Here is a 25,558-nt window from a genome sequence, read left to right on the forward strand (position 1 = left end):
ACGCGAGATCTACCGAGTTGACGGTTCCAAACTTGCCGAGAAGTCAATAACTTAGAGCGATGAAGAATGAATAGTTAGGAGTCGCCTATTTATAATCCTTGGGTTTTCTTGATCCAACGGCCGACCGAGCTCAAGCATGATCAATGGCCCGAGATCAAAGGGCGTTTGAATTCCGAGCCCGCCATAATGACTCTGGCGGCGTGGCACGGACACCCAACCGTCGGATCGTGCAACGTCAAATCAAGCAATAAATAATCTCGCCCAACCGCAAGAATCTTCCGGACAAGCGCCAGGAAACTTCACTCATCAAGCCGAGCCGACACCGATGAGTGGGGGCCCGTGATGAGGCATAAAACACCCCACCTATCGAGGTCGCCACGTGGCCGACCCCATCTCCAGATAAGTCACCTGACAAAGCCTGGTTTGAGCGAGTTGGCCGGTGGTCGAGGCCGAGATTATACGGGTCAGCCATAGACTCCTAGCGAGCTCATGGCGAGACCTCTTCCGGGCCGACCTCCATTGCCACCCCACGGGCCCACCTCGTAGGCCGAGCCCTCCTCCATTGAGGCTCTCATAGCACCCCGGGATCTCAGGCCACGTCGGCACATCCCGAGAATCATGGGATAAGGACCGAGCCACGATCCCAACGCAACACGGAATCACACTCTACATGGACTCTTACCTTAATAAGAGTCAGGCCAAAAATAACTCTCCACTCCGCTCCACGCGAGAGAACCTTCCGAAAGAAGGACTCCTACCATACTAGGACTCTTCCAACCAGTCTCATCTCCTCCTTACTCTATAAATACCCAGGTATGGAGCACTATTCCTCATCTTGCTTTTTACTACGCAGTTACGCTGTCGCGTTGGAGACCTGACTTGAGCATCGGAGAGTCCTAGGCCGGAGCCACACCGGCCCTCTTGCGCTCATTTCCTGGTTTTTGCAGGTTCATCCACGGGCGAACCAAGTACCGGAGGTTTTCACACGCAACAATGTGAACATAGGACATTTGGGTCTACCTTTTTTAAATCTACAATATTTTTCTCATATGTCATAGGGCAGACATTTCTATGCCAATTGGTGCAGAAAACCGGCCCCATATAATTTATTTTGAATATATAAAAAAGAAACTTAAATATACTATAATTTATAACCTAAAGTTTATTTTTAGGGAAGTAGTTTTCTGTCCGGGAGTGTGGCCTATGCCTACGTCAACACTCCCATGTGTCTATCTCTCTCTTTCTCAAAACAATGAGGTAGATGTATTTTTTCATGAGCAGAAGAGATAGACTCATGGGAGTGCTGATGTAGGCCACACTCTCGGACATAGTTCTTTTTTCCTTTATTTTTGTTACAAATTTATGTAAAAATTGAATTGGTGCCTAAGTGGGCCACCTACTTGAGCTTTGGCCGGGTGGCTAACCAATCATATCGTATGGCTTATCATTTGGGGTTGAAAATTGATGAACAAGTAGAAATTGATCCCAATGTCCCATTGTTGCCTGTGGTTTTTTTTTTTTTTTTTTTTGCTATAAACCATTGTCACATGTGGTTTCAAGTCAAATGAGTTGTTTGGTGGCATTGAAAAATCAAGACCATTAAAGGGGTTCGTGGACCCCTAAAGAGGTAGACGAGTATGCATGAGAAATGCCATTAAATGCATTGTTTGAATAATCGAAATTGGATGGACCGTTCCCGAGCTAGAATGGTGTCACTCATCGTGTGGCCTGGGCCGATCCAATCGATCCCATTAAAATCTTATTAAAAACTATATCACTTTGATGGACACGTGGCCAACATGCAACAGCATGATGGACACGTGTCATCATCATTTGACTTTTAAAAAATATCAGCCGGAGAAGAAGGAGGGAATGGAAGGAAGGGATTTTTTAGATCTCGCTGCACCTGGCACCTATTCGTTGTTCTTGGAAATCGACCTGTACCTTCCCCAATGTATAAATCACCATAGGAGGCGTGGGGAAGCCTTCAGTAGGCAAGGTTCTAAATTTCTGTTTATAGAGTAGTTTCAGTCAGCCCTGAAACTGTGATATGAAATATTTTTTATAGGTGAATTCGAAACTTTGGTTTCAAGGTCTAGAAAGTGGTTTTTGTCACCATTCTTCCTTATTTTTTTAATCTATTTTTGATATTTTAAATCTAATTCATAAATTAGTTGCATAAAAAGAACACTCACAATGATACTTAGTAGTTTTGACTCAAATTTTCTAGTGTAAATTGTTCTTGGAAATAATATCAAATAATGTTTGACATTAATTTATGCCAAAAATCTTTTGAGTAATGATTTTGTAATTATTTATCTATTTACTTGAGATATTATTCACAAATAAGCAAACATCAACAAATTAATTTAATACAATAGTTAAAAATTCAGATTCCAAAAGATAAAAAATCAACTTCCCAATTCAAAAAACAAAAAAAAAAAAACTAAACATTTTTTGTATAAGGATGATTTTCAATATTTAAATATAAAATTTTCATAAATCATGTTATGATAGAACATCACTAAAGATTTTCAAAAAAAATAAAAAATAGCAAGATAATATTTTATCTAAATGTCTAATCTTTTTTATCCATTTGAAACAATTTTAATCAACATTCATACAAACGAAATAAGGGTTCTTAGACATGAGCCTATCCATGCTCTCTTGTCTTTAGGGCCTTGGTTTTTTTTTTTTTCCCCACACTGAGTCGGTGCCTATGAGCTAATTTAATTGTCCCACAAAAAGACCTTATAAATGGTCTTCCTTCTCTCTTTTTGATTTAACAATTAATTTTGAATTTTCACTTCAAAAATTAAACGGTCTGCATGATAACATTTTTGTTTTTGGTTCATGTTTCTATTATCGAAATGATTTTTTGTATTTTTTGTTACTGGGCCAAATTTTGGGACAAAAAAATTTGTTGGGTAAGACATAGTAATTTTTATTTATAGGCTAGAAAAGAAATAAAAACACGTTTGTTATGCACAATTGTTTTTATTTCTAAAACTTCTATAGATTTTTTAAAATACTTTTTAATACCCAAAATTTTGCGAAAATGGTGATGGAAGAGGTGGTGGCGGGGGGTGATGGAAGTGGTAGTGGTGGTAATAGTGGAGGTGATGGTACGATGGAGGTGTTGGTGATGACCGTAGTAGTGGTGGTGGTGGTTGAAGTTGCATTGGAGGTGTGTGTTTTATTTAAACATAAAATTATTGTTTTGCCATTAAACTAACCATGTGCTTATTAAAGAACAATTCCCCTCTTATTTTCAAAAAATAGGTGTTTTTTCTCAACAACTATTTTTGTCCCAAGTCATTCCAGAAACAAAATAAAAAAATAAAAAAATAAAAAAATGAACATGTGTTAATAAATGAATTTCTATTTTTTTCAGGTTACAGCCTCCAATAAAAAAAAAAAAAGAAATAGAGAACCATAACTGTAAGCATACAAGTCCCAAAATGCCCCATGAGCCACGCAGGGGAAGATAACTTTTGCTTCCCATCCTGGGCCAAAAAAAATAAAAGATCCGGTTCGTAGTTCTGTGTGTGATAGTTTCGTTAGCAAAGAACTTATGCCATAGGAGTTGGGTAGAGAGGGGAAAGATACGATACAAGAAGATAATCTTACAGAAAAAAAAAAAAACCCGTTGATGGAGATTGCCTTTAAGATTCGAGTAATCTTAATTTTGTTCACTTTTCCTGTGATGTGTCAAAATGTTGGTGATCGGTCACCATAAGGGGAGGTTGAAAGGTATTTTTATCTTTTTCATTTCTTCAAGTTCCTCTAACACAGTAGTAGAGGGGGGTGGATCCCACCCAGGCAGTGTGTTCAGGTAAGGGATAGAATGGTCCTCTACTAAAAGAACTTGGGGAAATGAAACTGCCTAGGATATGGAGGTCCAGCTGGAAGCGATCGTTCAGTCATAATTTTTCAATAAAGATAAATTTATTTTTTTTAGAAGGTAAAAACACAAACGATAATTAACTTAGTAGTATTATGGTAGAAAACAAGAAAAAATATTGTGGAGAAGCAATCAAGCAAAGAGGAGTACGGCTTACGATGTATATGGAGGAAATTTTGCTGCTACTGTAGCAAGAGTATTCCTGCTACCCTGCTGGCAGCCTTGTAGCCAAGGAAATTAATCAATTTTGATTCAATTTCTAAAACTATAATGTGGCTATTCACAAATTTTTGATAAAACTTGATATGTTTAACTTCCAAAATTTGAGTCCCACCTGAATTCTTGATTGTCATGTCATTTAAATAGCAAAAACCATAACAATGAGAAGGTGGGGAAATATAGGATTAAACAAAGACATTAAAGATTGAAGACTTATTTTTTAAAAACAAAAAATAAAATAAAATTGAGGATATGTTTGGATGTCAAGAAAAGAAAAAATAAAAATTGAATTTAACAAGAAAGTTAAAAACATAAATCAATCATTGTGTCATCATGATTTTTGTCACATTATATTTTTTTATTTTCTTGGCATCCAAGCATAGCCTGAAGGCTTCTTGGTATGATGCCATAGGATTTGTATCCAACAATATGACTGACTCTATTTTCTCTCTTCGATCCTTTCTCTAATGTCATATGCATTTTATGGTAAAATATATATCTTTGCACTTGTCGTCTTGTTTTTTTGGTTTTTGGTAAAGCTTGTCGTCTTGTTTTTAATGTAAAATTGAATTGTTTACTGCTTGATGGCCTTTCAACGAAAATGGGTTTTATAAAAGGTTGGGGAGCCATGTTTTGCAAACCCACCAAACGGTTAGTAAAACTGGGAGAGTGTTCTACAGGACCTACATTAGGATTTTATTTTTCTTCGTGTGGATTTAGTTGGACACAGGGACAAGTGGAAAATTTATTGTTGTTATGTTCTTGTTCTGCCCATTCAGATGATTGACGTTCAACTCCGGCAATGGGCGATGGAGAAGATGACAGTTTGTTTAACAGTCAAGATGATCTTAATGTTGCACCACGTGTTTCCCATAATGCCTATCCACAAATGGGTTCTCAACTACTGCCTTATCATGCTGGTAACCGCAAATCTATCTACAAACCGATGACAAAAATTGATGATCTGGCAGCATCAACTGCAATGCAAACTGAAAGTCAATCTTCATACTTTATTGCTTGTAATTTTAACTTTGTTTCAAGGGAAATTAACAGTGTGGCTGTCTCCTTGGCTTGGAGGGCTCTGTTGGTGACATGTAGGACGATTTGGCCCATTTTCATTCCATGGATTCTGGAGATGTGTTCTTCTCTTTCCATGTCTTTTACATGTTGACTATGAATAAAATGTTTTTGTATTAAAAAAACCTATGCAAGTATCTCTTTTTTATCAACGTTTTATAACCTTGGATCGGAGATTAAATCGGCCATTGGCAATTCAGATCTTAATCGATTGGAATCGTCGAAATCAATCGAAAATGGATTAAAATTGGTGGGAATCGGCTGAATCAAATCATCCGATCCACTGATCAAATCGACTATTCACCAATCTGATTACCAATTCACCGATCCGATCCAATTCTAGTGTTGGAGATGGTAAAGATTCCAAACTTAAATTATTTATTAGATGTACCTCCTAGCCTATTAGAAGTGGGCTTCTAAAAGCCCAGAAGTTGAGGCCCTATAAGATGTCCCAAACTGATTTTGTGAGCCTTGTGTGATCAATAAAAATTCATTTAAAATTATTTATCTTTTTTCAAATAATTTCCAAATCATGCTCTTGCCATATTGCAAAGTCATATTTGTACAATTAGATGATGACATAGATATTTAACTTATGGGAAAACGAACCCTAAAAAGCCGTGTGGTCCCATCACCACACACATAGATGCATGAAATGATCATCCGCCTCCATGAAAGATGGAAATTCCACCCCTATTGATGGTTTCATGCATGCTTTCATTGGCCCCATGTTGGCATAGGGGCCACACTGCCTTTTAGGGAACCCTCTCACATAAATTATCCATTAAATTAGAGAGTTTATGAATAACTATACAACATCAATAACAACAATAACAATGCAATCTTATTCCAATCAGCTCTATTTGAGGTCATACTTGATACAAAGTCAAAGCTATGCATGTCTTCCCTCACCATTTTTCCTATGGTCAGTTTAAGTCGAACCTTATCCCTTTAATTCTTTCACTTTGAATCAAAATCACTCCTTCATACTGGAGCATCCAAAGGCCTTGATCCATTGAATATGACCATACCATTTTAAACAATTTTCTTATAGTTTATCATGAATCGAAATAGTGCTTGTCCCTTCAAAAAATTTATTTACAGAGAAGCATCAAATCTTGTAATTTTATACACTATAAAAATGATGTTATCATACGAAAACATTTTCACTGTACATTTTTACTTCTATTGTACATCTCCTTGCCGTAATACACTTTGATCCCAAGGAAATAGAGTTCCTAAACGTACAGTATTGTACATTTTTTTGACTTGAGACACCTTTTTTTTTTTCCTTTCTAAAACAGGAATATATCATTATGAGCTCTAGCTACCCTTGTAAAAACCTAAACCAACTAAAACAAGTGACGAATAATAAAACTGCCGAGCTGTCCGGTAGGACCGTGCTGTCCAGACACGGTGCTGCGTGCAAAGATCGTCTTACCCCCACTCGGGCAAGGAGTTTGGGTAGGGGTAAGGCGAACATTGTGCGCAACACCGTGTCTGGGCAGCTCGGCAGTAGAGGATCCAAATTGTAATTATAGCGTATGGAACCAATCACTGCGATGAAAGTTGTCATGGGTAGTGAGGACCTCCCAATCACAGCCTTCTGCCATAAAGGCATTACCCTCAGCAGGTAACTGATCAAGAAGCTCCATACCATCAAACCAAGAGCTATTGCCAATTAGGGGTTGCTGCTTCACCACCACCTCTTCTGTGTCTCCAGGGACAACTATGTTATCTGCTTCCTCTTCGTTGCTAATCAAACTGTCCCAACGCCTCACAGGCTTGTCTGTAAACCTTGGAGGTGTCATCAATAACATGCCCACTTCATTCTCTGGATGACACTGTATATTCTTGGGCGGAAGCCAAGGTTTTGGCTTTATGACTTGATGAACCTTCTCATTATGGATTTCATTTTTATTTACTACATTAGAAACAACAATTTTTTTCACCAAATGGCAGTTCCAGTGATTCTTTATGTCGTTGGCTGTCCTACCTGGGAGTCTTCCAGCAATCAAAGACCATCTACACATGTAGAAATTAACATCACTTATGAGTGAGGGAGGGAGAGCATATCATAGTAGATGTGATTTGTGAACACCAGTGTCAATCAAAGACCCAGACACTGTGGGGTCTAAGGAGGATCATAATGTACCCGAACAATAGTGGCGGTTTCTAAACTTGAACCCGTGACCACTTGATCACAATGAAATAACTTAACCGTGACACCAAGACCCGTTGGGACACAATACAAAAAGCAGAAAGAGTCCCGTAACAACACGATATCACTACTAATTCGTGGAAATTTTCAATGACAATTGAAAATCTTCGTGAAGAAGGTAACGAACAAGAGCTTGGCAATGAGACAAAAAAAAATAAAAAAGGTAATCTTGTTGATTCCAGCAGCCTTTGCCATCTGATAGCAAGTGCCTTGCCGACAATAACTGAGGAAGGGTACATGTGGTCAAATGCAACCCAATCTAGCTTAATTACCAATATCATTCAAAGAAAATTATCCCCAACCCCATGAGTGCAGGGAATGTTCACGTACGCTTACGTACGTGAACAACTCATAATCGTTTAGATGGAATCTATTCTGTGAGAATGTTCCATCTGAACGGCTGTGAATCGTTTGAGTACGCTCAGGTACGTGAACATTCACCACCTTCCAACCCCATGGCCTTAGGCTTAGATGTTAGAATGATTAAAATAATTAAAATAATAATAATAATTAAAAATATATATATGGAGAGAACAACAGACCTGTTGCCTAAGAGCTTATGAAGCCTGAAGATAAGGTCATCTTCGTCGTCAGTGAATTCCCCTCGCTTGATGTTCGGACACAAATAGTTCAACCATCTCAGTCTACAACTCTTTCGGCACCTCTCTATGCCTGTGATGAAAAATAAAGTTCGAGTGATTCTCTTCTTGTTTCAAAGGGCGGGACTTGGTGTAACGGTAAGGTAAGGTTGCTCTATTGTGACAAAACAGTCTCACTGTGAAAGCAGGGGTAAGGCTGCCTACATTATGACCATCCCCAGAGCTCGTGCACTAGGGGAAGAAAGAAAAAGAGATTTATTTTTCTCACAGTTATTTATCCCATTTGATTTTTGTTATTTTGACATTGCATGAATGAGAATTCTCTAAATAATCCACAGATTTGATTGTCATCCTGACCTTATAGTTTATGTGCCAAGAGTTCACTGTGGGAGCGGGTGACCCTTACACGCATGAGGGGGCCAATGGGAGTGCGTGGCACGACATCAACAGGACGGGCATTACCATCTTTTATGAGAGGCAGGGCGGTCATATCATTCCTTTGTGTTTGGACACAAGGCGTACACTCCCTCATAAAGAAATTTCTCTTTATTTTATGGAGAAAGGTTTTCTTCACCCACAATGAATAGAATTGAAAAATCAACCTTGCCTATGAATCTCATTCAACTAACAAAAAAGTTGTGTGCGAAGAAATTCTTGGTACATAGTGGGTGAAAAAAGCTTGGTCTATAGTTTACAACTTTTCATGGGACCACAAAATAGATCTAATTTTCTTCACTATTAATGATGATGGTGACTTGATTGAACTCTAAGAGTGAATGTCGTCATTAACTCCTGCCCTTATTGTCGTTTCACTCAAATGGTCAATCCTAGAGACAAAAAAAATTATTTCTTCGCTATGGATAAAGAGAAACTGTCTCATATAAGGGAAGTAGTTTCCTGCCCGAGTAGGTGAGAACCAATTGGGGCTAGTGGGCAAAGAAGCCATTTCTGGGAAATTGAGTGAAAGAGAAAGGGGTGCTAACAGAGACTACGTGTAGCCATCAAGTGTAGGGCAGGAGACATTCTCTCCAATATAACTGCTTCTAGTTGAGTTCAAACTCACTAAAGAAGATCATGATTAGATAATTATGTAGGCAGATTGCTATACAATTTGTGCAAACTCTCCAAGACAAACCATGATTAAATAACGATATAAACATTGTTAGATGATTGGGGCAAACCCACACGTACGGACGAAATTTTGTTGCTACACTTATAGCGAAAATGTTCCTAGTACACTGGTGGCAGCAAGGAAATGGGATCTTAAATGGTATTTTAGAGAATACAAAAACTTAGGAGGGTATTTATGAACCCAAAGGAGAAGCTAGTGAATTATTCCATTTCCTTACTGCCAGCAGTGTAGCTGGAAACTTCTTCCTGCTTGGCGAGTGTAGCAGCCAAATTTTTTCCCACACGCACCCTCGTCTTCCCTTTCTAGTTTAGGAATGCTACTCCCTTGCCTTTCTCGGTCTCTCCCACCCGCACCCGTCATGGCCTGAAGGCCCTCGAACTTCAAGGCCCACAAAAAACCCATCTTGACCCCCCCGCCCCCCACCCCCCACCACCACCACCAAAAGAAAAATAAAAGCCAAGGGAGGCAATAATCTAGAGTGAGTAAACAAAAAAGAAAATTAAAGACATGCCTGCCCTGGAAGGAACAAGATGCCAGCAGCATTGGCCATGCTTCTCGACACATTTCTTGAGCTGCAAATCTTCTTCAGGAGTCCATGGGCGTCTTCTTTTAGCAGAGGAATAATTACCCTTCTTCATCTCCGTTTGCACTCCAAGTATTCACCTCAATCAACCCTTCTTTATGTGATCTCCAATCTTCATGTATTACTGAGTAGTGACCACTGAACAGAGCTCAAGATCTGGTATTTTTCTATTGGCGTTTATGGCGTTCTGGGGACTCAGAGCTGCTTCCCGAAACTGAACTTATAAGCGAATGACTCATAGCATCTTTTTCTATGGATTCTAGAGATTAGAACATCAAATTGTCTATTTTAGCCTCCTATGCACAACGGTTCTGATTCCATTGAAAGCGCTAGTTAAAAATGGATATGACTTTTTGAGGTCTTCGTTTTCTTTCTTTTTTGTTTTTAAAGAGATCATAAAGTCAGGATATGATATGATTAGGAATATGAAATAGTGAATGTGATATCCCACCATTAGCGCTCCAAGACGAGACGGCAGTTTCCCCAACTTCTAGTTTTGATTTTTGGATTGACAAGTGAGGGCGGCCAAGCAGAAGAAGAAGAGGAGTAAGACTTAACCACTGCCTCTTCTCTCAGTCTCTGTTTCGATCTGTTTTACTTCGCAAGGAAGGAATTGAACCACAGATGAACACAAACATTACAATAGAAACGCACGCCACGAATGCCCTTTGTTTGTTTTTATCTGGATAGGAACCTGGTCACGACAATTCTTAGCCGCTAAGGAACCAAACTATGCCCCTTCATAGATAGCCAACATAAAACCAGCACCACAAACTGAAAATCTGTGTATATCTTTGTGACTTTTGCTAAGGTGTCTCTCTTCGGTTAGCCAGTAGCGGACAAGAAGGTTGAAAAAGTCAAAAAAGTCATTCTCGGTTTCCCATTCAATTGGTTAACCCAAAGTACCAGGTTTTGTCTGTACCGGCCACTTGGTTCGAAGAATCGGGGATTAGATCGGTGAATGGTCTGATTTTGATCGAATTGATGGATACCAAACTTAATTTCTTCGATCCTAAGCATCTTCTTCATCTTTTCAGTTGGATCGGATCGATTCTTGGTTCAATTCCCAATTCCAAAGCCAATCTTGTTTTCACTGTCAGATCGATTTAGCTGATTCTGATCTGATTTGGATCGAAATCGGCACTGATAAATTCAATCTCCGACAGCGTTTTTTTAAACTCTGTTTGTATCTCTGGACATGTTTGGTTGGGCAGTCTGGAGAGTTATTTTCTATTCACTAATCTTAATTATATTATGGGAGAGGGAATGCTACGAGAATCGAGTGCAGTTTCGCACCAATGAGAGTGGGAAATTGAATCATCCAGTAATAAGAGTTTAATTTAGGGTAGGGGGGGGGAGAGAGAGAGAGAGAGTCCACCGGTGGAATGTACGAGAGTGTGTGCAAGAATCTGCATATTGGTATCTATAGATTTGATTACCGAATCGATAATTACAACTGGTTTCAAATCCTATCGCAGGCCATAGGCCACTAAGGTGGTTGCACCCATGGGATGGCAATCTAGGGATGCAAACGGATTGAATTCGATCGGATAGTGGCATTATCATATTCGTATCCGATTATATTCGGACGGCTTCGAATAATATCCTATCGGTTTTTGGACGGATTCAGATAATTTCCGGATAGTGATTTTTTGAATGCAGGTTCTCTTAAATGGATATGAATACAGATCGAATACGATTTTTCGGCTATCCGTTAACATATTTACTGTTTTTATGATGAGGGTTAGGGTTGAGATTTGAGCGTTCAGTAATTACCCTTTCTTCTACTCTTCTTAGTCTTTTATTCTCTTATGTTTTTTACTTTTGATTTTTTAATAGATATGTAATTCCATGTATCACATTGCATAAAACAATATATATAAACTAATAGCAAATCTAGAAAAAGAATCACATTATCTTAACTTATAAATTTATAAAAATAAGATAACAAAATCCAATAAGGTAACTTAAAAAGATAGACAAACATAGAGTTATATTTTAGATATTTTATTACCGTCGGACTACTAAACGAATCGGATAATAATCGGTCGGATAGGAGGATTATCATATTCGTATCCGATTAGTTTCGAACAGATTCGGATTCTCCTAAACGGATACGAACGTGGATCGAATATGGATTTACGAATATCCATTTACATCCCTAGATGGCATCCCAGCTCCAAGAGGAGATGGCGGCAAGGGCGAAGGGGGGGAGAATCGAGAGTCGAACAAACGATATCCCAAGGGTGAAAATAGCATTGACATTTAATTCTTTTGGTTTTTATGGATTGCTAGGAATGATTTCATTTTTCGAAAGCGAAATTGGACACCGATGGAGGTTTTTCAAGCAGATCAACATGCTTTCGAAGAATTTCATAATGCAAATCAATCGACAAACCATTTGGACAACCAAGGAAGCTTGCAGCAAGTTGAACCCCACCTCTGGACTCCCCGAGGCAAACAATTGCAAAACTAACTGTGATGCAACTTTCGACGCCAACTCAGGAAGAGGAGGCCTTGTGGTTATTGCCAGATGCAACAAGGGTGCTCAGATTTTCACTTTTGACGTCGACTCAGGAAGAGGAGGCCTTGTGGTTATTGCCAGATCCAGGGGGGGTGCTCAGATTTTTGCTTTCTCAGCTCCAGTTTCCTTCACAGAAGTCAGCGTTGGAGAGGCAATTGCAATCAGATTCGATTTTTTTCAAGCCCTGGAGAAGCATATCTCAAGGATCAGAGTTGAATCTGATTCTAGTGAAGTCATACAATGCATCAAGAATAATCTTAAGAATATTTTCTTTCAAGTCATCCCCATCATGGATCAGAGTTGAATATGATTCTAGTGAAGTCATACAATGCATCAAGAATAATCTTAAGAATGCTTTCTTTCAAGTCATCCCCATCATCCAGGATATTCAATACCTTGCTACCAAGTTTATATGCTGTAATTTCTACTATGTTCCAAGAGAACCTAACCATGTAGCTCACAACTTAGCTAAGTAAGTCCTGTCGTTGAGTGTTGTGACAGAATGACCAAATTTCACTCCTTGACTTCATCAATTTTGTGCAAATGAAGCTTTGTGTGAATTTATGTCTCACTCATCAATAAAATCTTTTTTCACCTAAAAATGAAAAACCTTTGTTTGTTGGAAAGATTATTCTACTGTGCCTTTGCCCAAAAGTAGATCAGCACGACTTCTTTTTTCCTAAGAAAATGATGTGAAACCGTCAATTGTCAAATTTTACTTTGTAAGTCTCCCTTGATTTTTCTATGTAAAGACACCATCATGATCATACGTAGGGAACCACCGACGGTTCCATATCATACGTACAGTTATTGTCGTTTTTTATTCGGAACCTTCTTGGGTAAGTAATAACATAGCGTATAGACTCTTCTTTCCTTATTAGATTTCTCCTCAATCACTCAAATAATTCGATCTAGGACCTACCAACTGATTTTTCTTTCCCCTTAATCTCCTTGAATTTTGTTTGGGCCTATAAGCCCATTTGTTCTTCATTAGGATTAGGCGATTAGCCACCGATCATGAGTCATGATCTCATCTTGTTGGGTGTTGTTTGGACCCATTTTTTTCTTCATAAGAGTTTTATTGATTTGGGTATTGATTGGGGTGGTGCATGGTGGAGGGATGAGCGGCGGTGGGCCGACGGTTGATGCAACGCCAGTGGCATCCCTAGTTGAGATGCAGATCATCCCATCCTATAGTCTTATTCCGTCTCTACGAGCACATGCTTGTAGTGTGAGGGGGAAGGGGGGAGGGGGGGGGGGTGGTGTAACTACAACTACGGACCTTTGGGATTGGATTTCTTTTTAATAAAATTTTCCAAATGATAATAGGTTGCCCGGGATTCGAACATGGAACTAGTTAGATGGAGTAGTGTTACAATTGGAAGAACTAAGCCTCATAAAACGGTCTGCAAGGGGAGGGAACCCAATATCATATATGCCCACATCCAATCCCTTATGGGATCGATGTGGGACTATTGAACATAACATTACCCCACCCTTTAACGGCTAACGTCCTCGTCGGCCCACTCCGGATCAGGTAGTCCTTTCTAGGCGGCTCCACTCTGCTCCAGGACCCTTCCCGGGGGCAGGTAGCCCTTTTCTAGGGGCTCTCACTCTAGCACCAGGTCGCCCCTCCCAAGTAGCCAACCGCAAAGGATGGGGCAATGAAAGCACCAATGTTACGATTGGAAGAACTCACCCTCATAAACCGGTCTACAAGAGGAGGGAACCCAATATCATATATGCCCACATCCAATCCCTTATGGGACCGATGTGGGACTACTGCACATAACAAGTAGATACCCTGTTTTTGAATATTTCTTCCCAAACTAGCAACGTGGTAAACATTTTTCTTCAAATATTTGAATGGGGGAATTTTTAGTTTTTATTGGAACACATGAGAAGGTACTTATATTTCCCAAGTTCTATTTAGTTGCAAGTAAGGGAAAGTGAAATCACTTTTGAAAAGAAAAAGGAAGATAAGTGAAATCACTCTTGAAAATGAAAAGGAAGATTTTGTAATTATGATTGTGTTACCTGCATAAAACTCTTATTATATTTGATAATTATATATATCTTTTAAGGGAAGTAGTTCTCTGTTCGGGAGTGTGGCCTACGCCAACACTCCCATGTGTCTATCTCTCTCCTCCTCAAAATAAGGGGACAGAGATGTCTTTTCACATGGGGAGGAGAGAGATAGACTCATGGGAGTGCTGGCGTAGGCCACACTCTTGGACAGAAAACTTTTTCCCATTTTTTAAATATAAGATTTATATTCCCTTTTAAATTAAAGGAATTTGATTACATAGTAAAGTGGAATTTAATATCTAAATTTGGTATGTTTTGAAGTTAATTTTATCCAAAAATTTTTTTTTTGGGGGGGAGGGGGGGAGCGGAGGGGGTTAAACAAGTTAGTTCTATAGTCATGTGATATAATAATTACAAAATTCTCTATTTTTGTATTGATTTCCCTTTCTTATGTTTATTTCCATCCCAACCAAACGGAGCCTGGCAAATATAGGTAACTTCTAATGTAAGGATATGTTTGGAAGATAAAAAAAAATTTTGATTTAAAAAAAAAAAGAAAAAAGAAGAGAAATAGACACAATAAGTTATCTTAATGTCACCATTTCTTTTGTCCTATAACGTTTTTTGAGAACATTAACTTTGTTCGAGAGCATTGATGGTCCTCTCATGTGAAAAGACATCTTTACTCTTTGTTTGAGGAGAAGAGAGATAAACACAAGAAGGCCTTTTGAGGTGGTATGGTCATAGTCAATGGAGACCCATGGATGCACCAGTGATGAGTGACCAGATTCAGTTTGAAGGAGCTATAAGAGGTAGGGGCATGCCTAAAATGATTATTGGAGAAATGGTAAGAAAAGATATGCAGTTAGCAGGGCTAGACCCTAGTATGACCGCGGATAGAATTGTTTGGAGGATAAGGATACGTATAGCCGACCCCTTATAGGGGATGTTCCTAGGATGCTGCTTTGACTACTGCTTAGACTTTTCCGTTAATAACTTTATTTTATCTTTTCACTTTCCTTTACTCGTTTTATTACTGTCACAACCTCTTAGGATCCATGTAGCCAACCTATTTAGTTGGGATAGGGTTATGATTTTTGTTGTTTGTTTGTTGTAGAAATAAACACAAGAAACTTTAGTGTTGGTTGTGCTCCTATACAAAGAAACATTCTCCATTTTTTTTATGAAAATAAAAAATAAAATTAAAACAAACCATCAATAGAAACAAGTCCCCTATACGTCCTACTACAAGCATGGAAAAAGGATTATTTTTATACATTTTTAAATTTAAAGATAACTCTAAACTAACAAAAATCAAATGCCAAATGAAGTTATTTCAAAACCAACACCGTAGCCCCATCCAACTAAAGAAGACAGGGAGATGATATTAAAAATTGATAATTAGGGTCTTTAGGGATAATAGACCACGAGGACTAACTAGAGATGTTTTTTATTTGGATAAATTACATGTTACCCCTTGATATTCAATCGAAACATAAATCATCCCTTAGTTTTTTTAAAAACTCATCTATCCCCTTCTACAATAACAGTGTTAATCTACTATTAATTATTGATGTGAAAGAACTTTTTTAGTCTTGTACTAAAATATTAGAATTAAATTTATAATACTATCATTTAAAATTTATGTTTGAATGCCAAGAAAGTTGAGGCTTCCTCACCACAAAATTTTGCAAGGAGAGGGCTGTCTAGTCGGTGCTGGACAGTTTGGCCTAACTAGAGATGTAGATAATGAAAGATCAAGCAAATCAACATTTGTGACAACTTATTATATTTTTCTTTCTTTTCTTAGCTTGTACAGAGACAGGTGACCCTGCCTGACCATCATCTCCTCCGGCATTCCCCTCATATGTCAGATCAGCTCCGTTTCCAAAGACACTACGGTAACGGAGGATTAATAAGAGGTCGTTGAGGCACATGGGTAACGGCCATGGCCGTTCCGGGAATGACAGGTACACCCGCAAATGTCGAGATAACGGCTCCCCAGCATCGACCCATTTAAATATGCCTACAGCTCAGCCTCAGCCTCAGCCTCAGCCTCAGAGCCAGAGTTCAACTTTAACGTCAATGGGTTCTCTTCCCTACTCCGACGTCGATTGCAGCTTGAGGGCCTTGGCCGGACGGGCCGAGGGTTTCGGCCGTTTCTCTGTCGGTGGCCTTGATGGACCACTCTATCACGTCACCACTTTAGCAGGTTCTCTTACCTCTCTTTCTCCCCTTTGCTTTGGCGTCTCCTTAGAGTTCCTTTCGGAGTTTAATCTCTTTTCCTTTCGAATACGTTCTTATATAAGTTAACACTGGGGTTTGTTTTGGTTTGCTGTGCTTCATATGCCATCTCTTTTTTGGTTGTATTCACTCTCTTATTGTCATTTGCATTTGCTATGCTGGTTTGCTCTTCTGCAATGCGGAATCCCCCCCCCCCCCCTCTGAAACTCTTCCTTTTTCCCTAATTTATACTTGTCTATAGAGATTGTGTATAGAAGGGTCTATGGATTGGCCTACTGCAATTAGCAATTCTACATGGAAAGTATATGATGAAATTGCTGTGGAGGCATATTCTATCCGCTTCATGTGCACTTTTATGCAAAATATAGAGATTGGGATTAAGATATAGCATCATTTCTCTCCAAGCTCATGAGAACCCATTAAGGGTTTAGTGATCCTGGTGGACTCAAATGAGAATGGTAGATCATAGGGGGCATCTAGAGACTTCTTTTGGTATTGTTATTGTTATCACAATTTCCTCGATTTTTATTCTTATCACTATGGTTTCTGTTAGGTTTTCTTAGTTTTCATGTATTGTTTGTCTGCTTCACGTGCATTTGTATGCAAAATATAGAGAGTGGGGTTGAGGCATACCATCTTTGGTCTCCAAGCTGATGGGACATTAGGGGTTTAGTGCAACTGGTGGACTCAAATGCGAATGGTAGACCATAGGAGGCATCTAGAGATTCAACTTGTCATGGTTATCAACATTTCCTCAATTTTTTTTTTATTCTTATGGTTTTTGCTAGGTTTTCTAGGTTTTGAGGCAATTTGGATCCAGTGTAACCCTTTGGATGGGTACAGTTTACAATTAGCAGGGTTGCCTAGAAAGAATTTTTTATTTGAAATTGGCTTATCAAATTCCACTGGGAAATTTTAGCTGTGTATAATAACACTACTTGTCTTTCCAGTGGGTGAGGTAACGCTTTGTATAACACTACTTGGCTTATCAAATTTTCTTTCCTATTTGTTGTGGGTTCAAATCTTGGAAACAGTCTCTCCTGCAAAGCAGGGGGAATGCTGCGTACATTTGCCCCTCCCAGATCCTGCAGTAGAGGGATCCTTGTGCACTGGGACACTCTTTAAAACATTATTTGTCTCTGTTATTTTGATTTGTGGTAAATGTTATAGTTACTTTGTGTAGATTTTCATAACTGGCAGTAGAAAACTGCTTATTGTACTAATACTGGGAAATTTTAGTTGTGTATAACCTTACTTGTCTCTATTATTTTGATTTGTGGTGAATTTTATAGTTGCTTTGTGTAGATTTTCATTACTGGCAGTAGAATACTGCTTGTTGTACTATTTAAAACTTTCTCCTTCTCTGTTAATCCAGATGATGGTCCTGGATCACTTCGTGATGGATGTCGTCGAAAAGAACCACTTTGGATTGTTTTTGAAGTTTCAGGCACCATTGAGCTCTCAGCTTACTTGAATGTATCTTCATACAAGACAATTGATGGCCGGGGCCAAAGGATAAAATTTACCGGCAAAGGTTTAAGGCTGAAAGAGTGTGAACATGTAATTATATGCAATCTGGAATTTGAGGGTGGTAGGGGACATGATGTTGATGGTATTCAAATAAAACCTAAGTCAAGGCACATATGGATAGACCGTTGCAGCTTGCAGGATTATGACGATGGACTGATTGATATCACACGTGAAAGTACAGATATAACTGTTTCAAGGTGAGGATCTTGCCTGCCCACATTACAAATTGAGAATATTTTACGAGTTGAGTGGAGGTTTCTAATATAGCTCTTTACTTTGTGCCATCAGATGTCATTTTTCACGGCATGACAAGACTATGCTTATTGGTGCAGACCCCAGTCACACTGGAGACAGATGCATACGAGTGACCATTCACCATTGCTTTTTTGATGGGACCCGACAGCGTCATCCTCGTCTTAGATTTGGCAAGGTTCATCTGTACAACAACTACACGAGAGATTGGGGCATATATGCTGTTTGTGCCAGCGTAGAATCACAGGTACTGATGACTTTAACACCTGCAACTTAATTAACTAAGGATGCACCCAGATCTGTGGGATGGTTTGTTAGACTTATTCTCTAGGTGGGCAGGTTTTTTGTGCATAAGTCATGTGAGAATGGCCTAAAGTGTCTATATGTTACGAATCTTATCCTCTCTGTATCTTCCACTTCAATGCATTTGACATTCCCCATGTGGCTAAAAGGGATCACCATTTCTTGTCCCTTTATAATTTAAATAAAATTTAAAATTTGAATCCTGTCTTTCATGGGTGACTAGTCTAAGTAGGGGGTAGTGGTTAGTGGTTTATGTGATCGGTCACCTACCAGTACAATTATCCCCTCTTATCATACAAAAACTTGTTCAATTTGAAAGGGGAGGCTGGGGACTTCATTCTAATTCCACTATTATTGGTGCATACCTGCTGTTGGTGGGAACCCGAACATGCAGCGGAGATAATGGATCGGGTATCTCTTGCATCCGAAATCACCGTTCAAAAGCCATACATTAATTGGGAAGGGAAACAGGTTACCTTAGAACCGTAAGTGTTATTCTTCCTCCTGATAATAGCTCTTTCTCACCTGAGCAACGCAAGTAATTGATGCCTTTAACTCTTGAATGGATCGGAAACGCCAAAAGATGCATACACACTTTTTCTCTCACTTAGGGTTTCACAAACCCTGAATCTCATAACCACAAGAAGAAGGGAGGAGAGAGTACGATGGAAGGAAGGAGGGGGCTGCCTTGGTGTGTGTCCGCGCCACCCTCTCTCCCGCTTATTTAAATAAATAAACCCACTTAGTGGGTTGCCAAGATTGGGATTCCAAATTCCAACTTGCCTTCTGTGTATGAAGTTTCATAGGGATAAGGCTGAGTTTGTTGTTGTTGTTGGTAATTATCTTGTCACATCTTTAATCCAATTAAAATTGTTGTGTGACAATAACTCATTTGATAAATTAAGTCGTTTACTCTCCATAAAAGTATATATTCACAATTATTCTAATTAATTACAAATCAGCCCCTCCACCAAACAATATCACATAGTGAACCTCAGTTCACTGTACATGTCCATAACAAAATTCTGTGATCTTGGTTGGACCCAAAGCATTTTGAAAAAATAAATAAAATAATTTATTAATAAATTATATTATACAAAATAAATTTGTAAACATTTTACAAAACAGTACACTGGATCTTGGTTTATGTTCAATCATACACAAACTCTCTCCTCGATATTCCACAAGAGGGCAATGTATTCCTTGTCGAGCTTCTCTTCGTACATGACACCACATATCCAGTACACCGATATGTAATCCGGGAGACATCAACCATTGGTGCACCAAAACCCGTGATGCATTATCGCAACTGCAAGGAGCTCTCAGGTCAAAGGGCCAACCAAATTCTCCAATAGAGAATATAATTTCTAGCAGTAACATATGTGAGACTCTCATGTGATTCAGTTCAATACACATACCTTATGTGTACTCACATCTTTACCCTAGAATCACCATTCCTAGAAAAGCACATGATGCGACGACTGTCTGAGTAGGGTGTCCAGCTATCCCTAATCGAGAACATTTTAAGTAAAAACCTAAGGGTAACAATAGCTTGTTAATTATATGTCATGCATAAAAATAATCAAATTAATTCAACTAAATAAAAATCTGGGTTTGATGGATACATAATTCCAACACCTGCTCCAACCTAACCTGTAGGCATACCAAGTCCAATACGTGGTGAGGTTATAACTTATGAGCCCTAGGTGGAGACACTGCTAGTCTGCTACAATTGGATTGTGTAGTTTCTCTACATAACTTCACTTATGTTGTAGAAAATTTACTGGTTTTCCTGCGAGGAAGTCTGGTTTTCTGTGTAGCCGACCCCAGTTAGTTTGTTTTAGACATTCATAGTTGTGGCTGTTGTGTTCCCTTTCCTTCATTCTTATTATTACTCTTTTTTTTTGTCCTTGTAAGAATCCGTGTAGCCGACCCCATTTAGTTGGGATAAGGCTGAGTTGTTGTTGTTGTTGCATAAAGACATTTCACTCATTGCAGACTTTGTTATTATTTATTTATTTATGTGCCAGATATACTCCCAGTGCAACATATATGAAGCAGGGCAGAAGAAGGTGGCTTTTAAATACTATACGGAGAAGGTATTGTGTTTATCTCTTAACCTTTCTAGCATACATGTAAGTGTAATTTAGTATGCTTTCTTGGCAAGCTCTTTGATTGTCCAAAATTTAAAGTGGAATTTTTTCTCCTTGCACAATAATATGGCTTTCAGCGTAATCCTAGGAGAAAATGAAACAAGAAATATAAGTTGAAAAAAAAGGGGAGGGGAAGGTGGCTTACAATGCAGTACTATACACACTCTAAATTAGGATTTATTTCACCCCTTATACATTAAGCCCACATTGTTGCGTTATCGACTGTGATGATTTATACCCTGTTGGATATTTATTATATAGTGTTCAGGAGGCATGGCAGTGTGTTAATCGAGCAACCGATCCAAATCAGGTTTTTTTTATCAGTGGTGATGCCATAGAATCATAGACCATGCTTTTGTAGTCTGAAGGGAAATTCAATGGGTGAAATTATTATTATTATTTTTTTGGGGGGAGGGGGGGTTATATATTTTGTTACTTTAAAAAGATGTAACATACTGCCATGGATATTTCTGAGTTAGGTGTTACTGGTTTAATCAAATCCCGAGTGTGTGGGATCATTGGACCAGGATTAAGGGGATCGGTACATTCCCTGTTTTCTGTAGGGGTGTCAAAAGGTTCAGGCCTGATTTAGGTTGTATTCATACACATAGGCCAAGCACCTTATATGTATCAAGTCTTCTAAAGTCTGGATCAATACACTGAAGATGTTTCCGAACCCTAGTTGCCAAATGTAAAATACTTGACAGAGTATTTTACTCCTAATATTTAAGAGATAAAAACAATTTATATACCTTCACTTGACCTGAATCCTAATTTAGTATCAGTACATGGACATGGACCCAACCTGATTATGAATCAGGTCAATAATTTGGGCCTAGAGCTTCATAAATCAGGGCTGGGTCCCGAGTCTCCAGACCCTTAGTTTTGTGTATTAAGAGGATTTTTTTCGTTTTGTAAACAAGTGAGTGGATGGACAGTTTCGGTCTATAGGTGTTAGGAGAGGGTTGAAATAGGATCCAAAGCAAAATGTGGCCCTTTGTGATCTTGTGTGTTTAGTCTTACTTTTATGTACAGGTCTGATAGAGATCCCCAAAGAATTCTTTTTGTTTTTTGTGGGCAGTTACCCTTAGTCCCTCCCCTGTTTGGCATGAACCTGCACCAAATCTGAAACTCAAACCCTATCTGAAAAAGCAGTTACTTTCAATCCATCAGATTCTCCAGACACATTACCCTATTATGTAACGCCTGTTACAGTATTTTGGTTGATAAAGGATATAAGATGACCAACAACACCAATAATAGTGCCCCTCTAAGCTGATATTTTTTCAGTGTGTTGTTGTCAACAATATGCTATCATAGCCCAAATATCATAAGAAAGCACAATACATAGACTTTTTAAGGGTATTTCTAACTCCTTGTTTGTGATTTTTGGGATACTTTCATCTGATGACTTAAAAATGAGAGGCACCAGGCACTCTCCCCCTCGAAAAAATGCTTTGATCGAGGAACCTCTTCTTCCCCCCCCCCAAAACAAATTTCTATTCTCACTCCCATTTGAACACAGATTCACAATTCACTCCCTCCCTCTCTCTCTCCAATAGGTCTTCTTCCTTCCCGTTGCCCAAAACATAAAATCTCGACAGGAACCTCTTCTTGGGTCTTTTGAAAGAAGAAATCCATAAAACCTGGATCTGTAAAAAACCTTAACCTTCACCATGAAGCCTTAAATCATGAAACTGAAATCTAAATTGCACCTAAGATGTGCAAACACTCTGCAACAGGAAACTCAGAGAGAAAGAGCTGCCAGAAAACACAGTGACACAGATCACCGGTGAAATAGAAGAAGAGATAGTTGGAGGATGTGAATGAGAAGAGAGAGTAATGTAAAACTGTATTTGAAGATTCAAAACAGTACCAAATAACAAGATCTTTTATCAAAGAATAAGTTCAGATATGGGAGATTTTATATAACAGCAAATCAGATGGTCAGAACAGACTGATATTCAAATCGAGTTCAATAAATAAGGGCAGAATATATGTAAGAATGATCTGATGGTTAGATACAGCAAATATGGACTAATCCTAGTTGTACTAGGATAAGGGTAAAACAGTAATTTGGCTTATCAAAAGAAATCTTAGAAATTAGGGTTGAACTTGTTAATCAATTCTGCATATGGGTTAGAAAGCATTAGAAAAATAGATCATGAAATCAGATTCGAGTTTATCTTGCATGAAGAACAATGTTCTAATAAAGGGCAGAATTGTAAATTTTAAATAACTCAAGATCAGAATGTCAGAATGTCACCAAACTGGAATCGAGTTTATGATTAGGGTTGATGAACGCTAGGTCAAAATATGGAAAGATTCTAACGGTCGGATTGCTCTAATCAGAATTCATACAAAAAAGTCTTGCATATGAACTCCTATTCAGATTAGGAATTGCAGAAGATTCAGAACTCAAACTTAATTGTCAATGGCAGAAAGTGAATACAGATTAATCGGCAAACCCAGCAATAGATCAGTAGCTCAAGAGAATAGGCAAAGAGCAATCCACCCAAGCTTCCCGCTGCAAGGTGTTCGATTGAATCAAACACCAATCTAAACCTTGATCACACACAAGGAGTTCTTTGATCAGATGGATTCTTCAATGAAGAAGAAAGCAACAACAGAAACATTATTATTATTGAATGAGTCACTTTATTGTAGTTGGCTGCTTCAATAGTGAAGATTTGCAATATATCTTTTAATATTTAGATAGAAAATACCATATGGAAAAAAGAAAGCAAGAAATCAATGAGATGCAAACTCGAGGTAAGAAAGTATTATTCAAGGAGCTAAAAGATTTGAAAAGCAAAAAGAAGTTTTGTTTTCTGAATACAAAAACAATTACTCAGGCACTTGAGATGAACTAAGAATGTTGAATTTCAAATTAGTTGTGACTTGCGATCTATTTGAGTGGCTCGCTGGATAAGCTGGATCGATTAGTCCCTCTCCATCAAAGTTTTCATTCATAATATGTTCAATCCATAATGAGACTGGAATGGTGGCTGTGCAGGCAGCAGATCAAGAAGAAAGTCGGTCTGGTTGCATAAGGTCTGAAGGGGATCTGTTCATTAATGGAGCTCAAGCATGTCTATTGACAGGGGTGGACGGGGAAAGCATGTTTCATCCAAGTGAATACTACCCGACATGGACCATGGAAGCTCCTTCAGATGCCCTAAAAGAAATTCTCCAAATTTGTACCGGATGGAAATCCATTCCAAGGCCACCAGAACAAGCAGTTATCCCGTAGCATGTCTATTGACAGGGGTGGACGGGGAAAGTATGTTCAATAATAAAGATGAGATTTAAAATTATGGTAACTTCTTGATTTCTTCTCTTCTTAGGTCGCAGAGTGTAAATTCCTGTTATTTGGGTTGAGTACATAATACTTGAAAAGTATGGATTCAGTAATAATTTGTATGGTAGCTGTATTATCTGAGATGATGATGAGTCTGAACTTGATAGGTTGTGGAACTCATAAAATTGCTTTTGATAATTAGCATTGCTTGACATAGCTTGAGTGCATCCATCATGACTTATGGAGGGACATTTACAACATTGCAGGATTTGCATTTCCTTGTACTACTGTCATTGCCAATTAGTCAAATAATAAGCATATTCTATTGAGGCATTAGTTTCTAATAAAGGGTGTACCCAGTGCACAAGGTTACCGCCATTGCGGGGTCTGGGGAGGGTTAGTGTGTACACAGCTTTACACGTTTCTCCGAGATGCCGTTTCCCAAGTCAAACCCGCGACCACTAGGTCGCAATGGAGCAACCTTACCATTGTGCTAGTCCACCCTCTTGAGGCATTAGTTTTTAATGTGAAAAGGAAAACATGTCATTGCTATGAGCTATACTTTAGGTTGATTGAGCACCACTCGTAGTCCCCTGTGGTGATGGGAAAACTGTGGTAGTCTCACAAGTCCGTGAACTAATGTTTCTTGCAGTGCAGAGATTGCATCTATCTGGACAACTGAACCATTAGGGCTCCATAATTGTGTGCTACACAGGGTTTAAAATGTTGAGGGTTGGTGTCTTGACTTCTGATGATTGGACTGCTGTGTGGAGCCTCCGTGGGCCATTTCCTGATTCAGTTTTGAATTGGTGAATCAGCTTATTCGAGCCAATTTTTGAATCCCTGGTGCTACCTTAATAGAAAGCTTTGAGACTCTCAGTCCTCGGCGAAGAGCTAGGCAACATGACAGAGTCGTCTATAAGTTAAAAGGCCTCTTGGGAGAAGTGGAATTTTAGTATTCCTCTAACCACTTCATAGATAAGTAAAACCAGAAAATTAGAGGTTTTTATTATCGTGTAGGAATTATAGGGTAAGAGGAGAAACACTAACAATGTTTCAATGCATTGAGACCCAAGCAAATGTGACGAGACAAATTGTCAAGTCGGCTCTACCAATTGTTAAGGAGATATTTGATAATGAATATATCTTATTGTTTGGTTAGTTGAACTTCCAACTTCCGATCTAGGGATATGTTATGTGTCTAATGGGGCCCATTATAGTGTATGGGCACTAGATTGGGCCAGCCTAGTATGGGATAGGTTAAATGGCTTGATTTAACGCGTTTCATCAGCTTCGGAGCTTTTAGCGTATTGGTTAAGTACCTAACATTTGGTATCAAAGCTGGGCACCAGGTCAAGGGTTCGAGTCACAGAAAGGGCTACCTAGGAGAAGGGCTACTTGGAGTAGAGTGAAAGCCGTCAAGAAAGGGCTACCTGTCGTCAAGCAAAAAACCTTGGAGCAGAGTGAAGCCGCTTGAAAAGGGTTACC

At 38.8% G+C, this 25,558-nt stretch overlaps 2 protein-coding genes across 2 annotated transcripts; one reads left to right on the forward strand and one right to left on the reverse strand.

Moving 5' to 3' along the window:
- Positions 1–6,735: 6,735 nt before the first annotated feature.
- LOC122659944 (transcription factor MYB1-like) lies at positions 6,736–9,828 on the reverse strand. The gene is made up of 3 exons (XM_043855140.1): positions 9,664–9,828; positions 7,964–8,093; positions 6,736–7,225 (listed from the first exon to the last, which is right to left on the reverse strand). Exons 1-3 carry the CDS (start codon positions 9,788–9,790, stop codon positions 6,736–6,738), a joined length of 747 nt encoding a protein of 248 aa, XP_043711075.1. The 5' UTR covers positions 9,791–9,828.
- A 6,417-nt stretch (positions 9,829–16,245) lies between these two features.
- On the forward strand, positions 16,246–24,071 carry LOC122649089 (putative pectate lyase 21). Its single transcript, XM_043842453.1, has 5 exons — positions 16,246–16,499; positions 17,907–18,258; positions 18,350–18,560; positions 20,647–20,715; positions 23,786–24,071. The coding sequence occupies exons 1-5, from the start codon at positions 16,310–16,312 to the stop codon at positions 24,020–24,022; spliced, it is 1,059 nt and encodes a 352-aa protein (XP_043698388.1). The 5' UTR covers positions 16,246–16,309; the 3' UTR covers positions 24,023–24,071.
- Positions 24,072–25,558: the final 1,487 nt, after the last annotated feature.

This window comes from Telopea speciosissima, chromosome 1, assembly GCF_018873765.1.
Source record: "Telopea speciosissima isolate NSW1024214 ecotype Mountain lineage chromosome 1, Tspe_v1, whole genome shotgun sequence".
Lineage (NCBI taxonomy): Eukaryota > Viridiplantae > Streptophyta > Magnoliopsida > Proteales > Proteaceae > Telopea > Telopea speciosissima.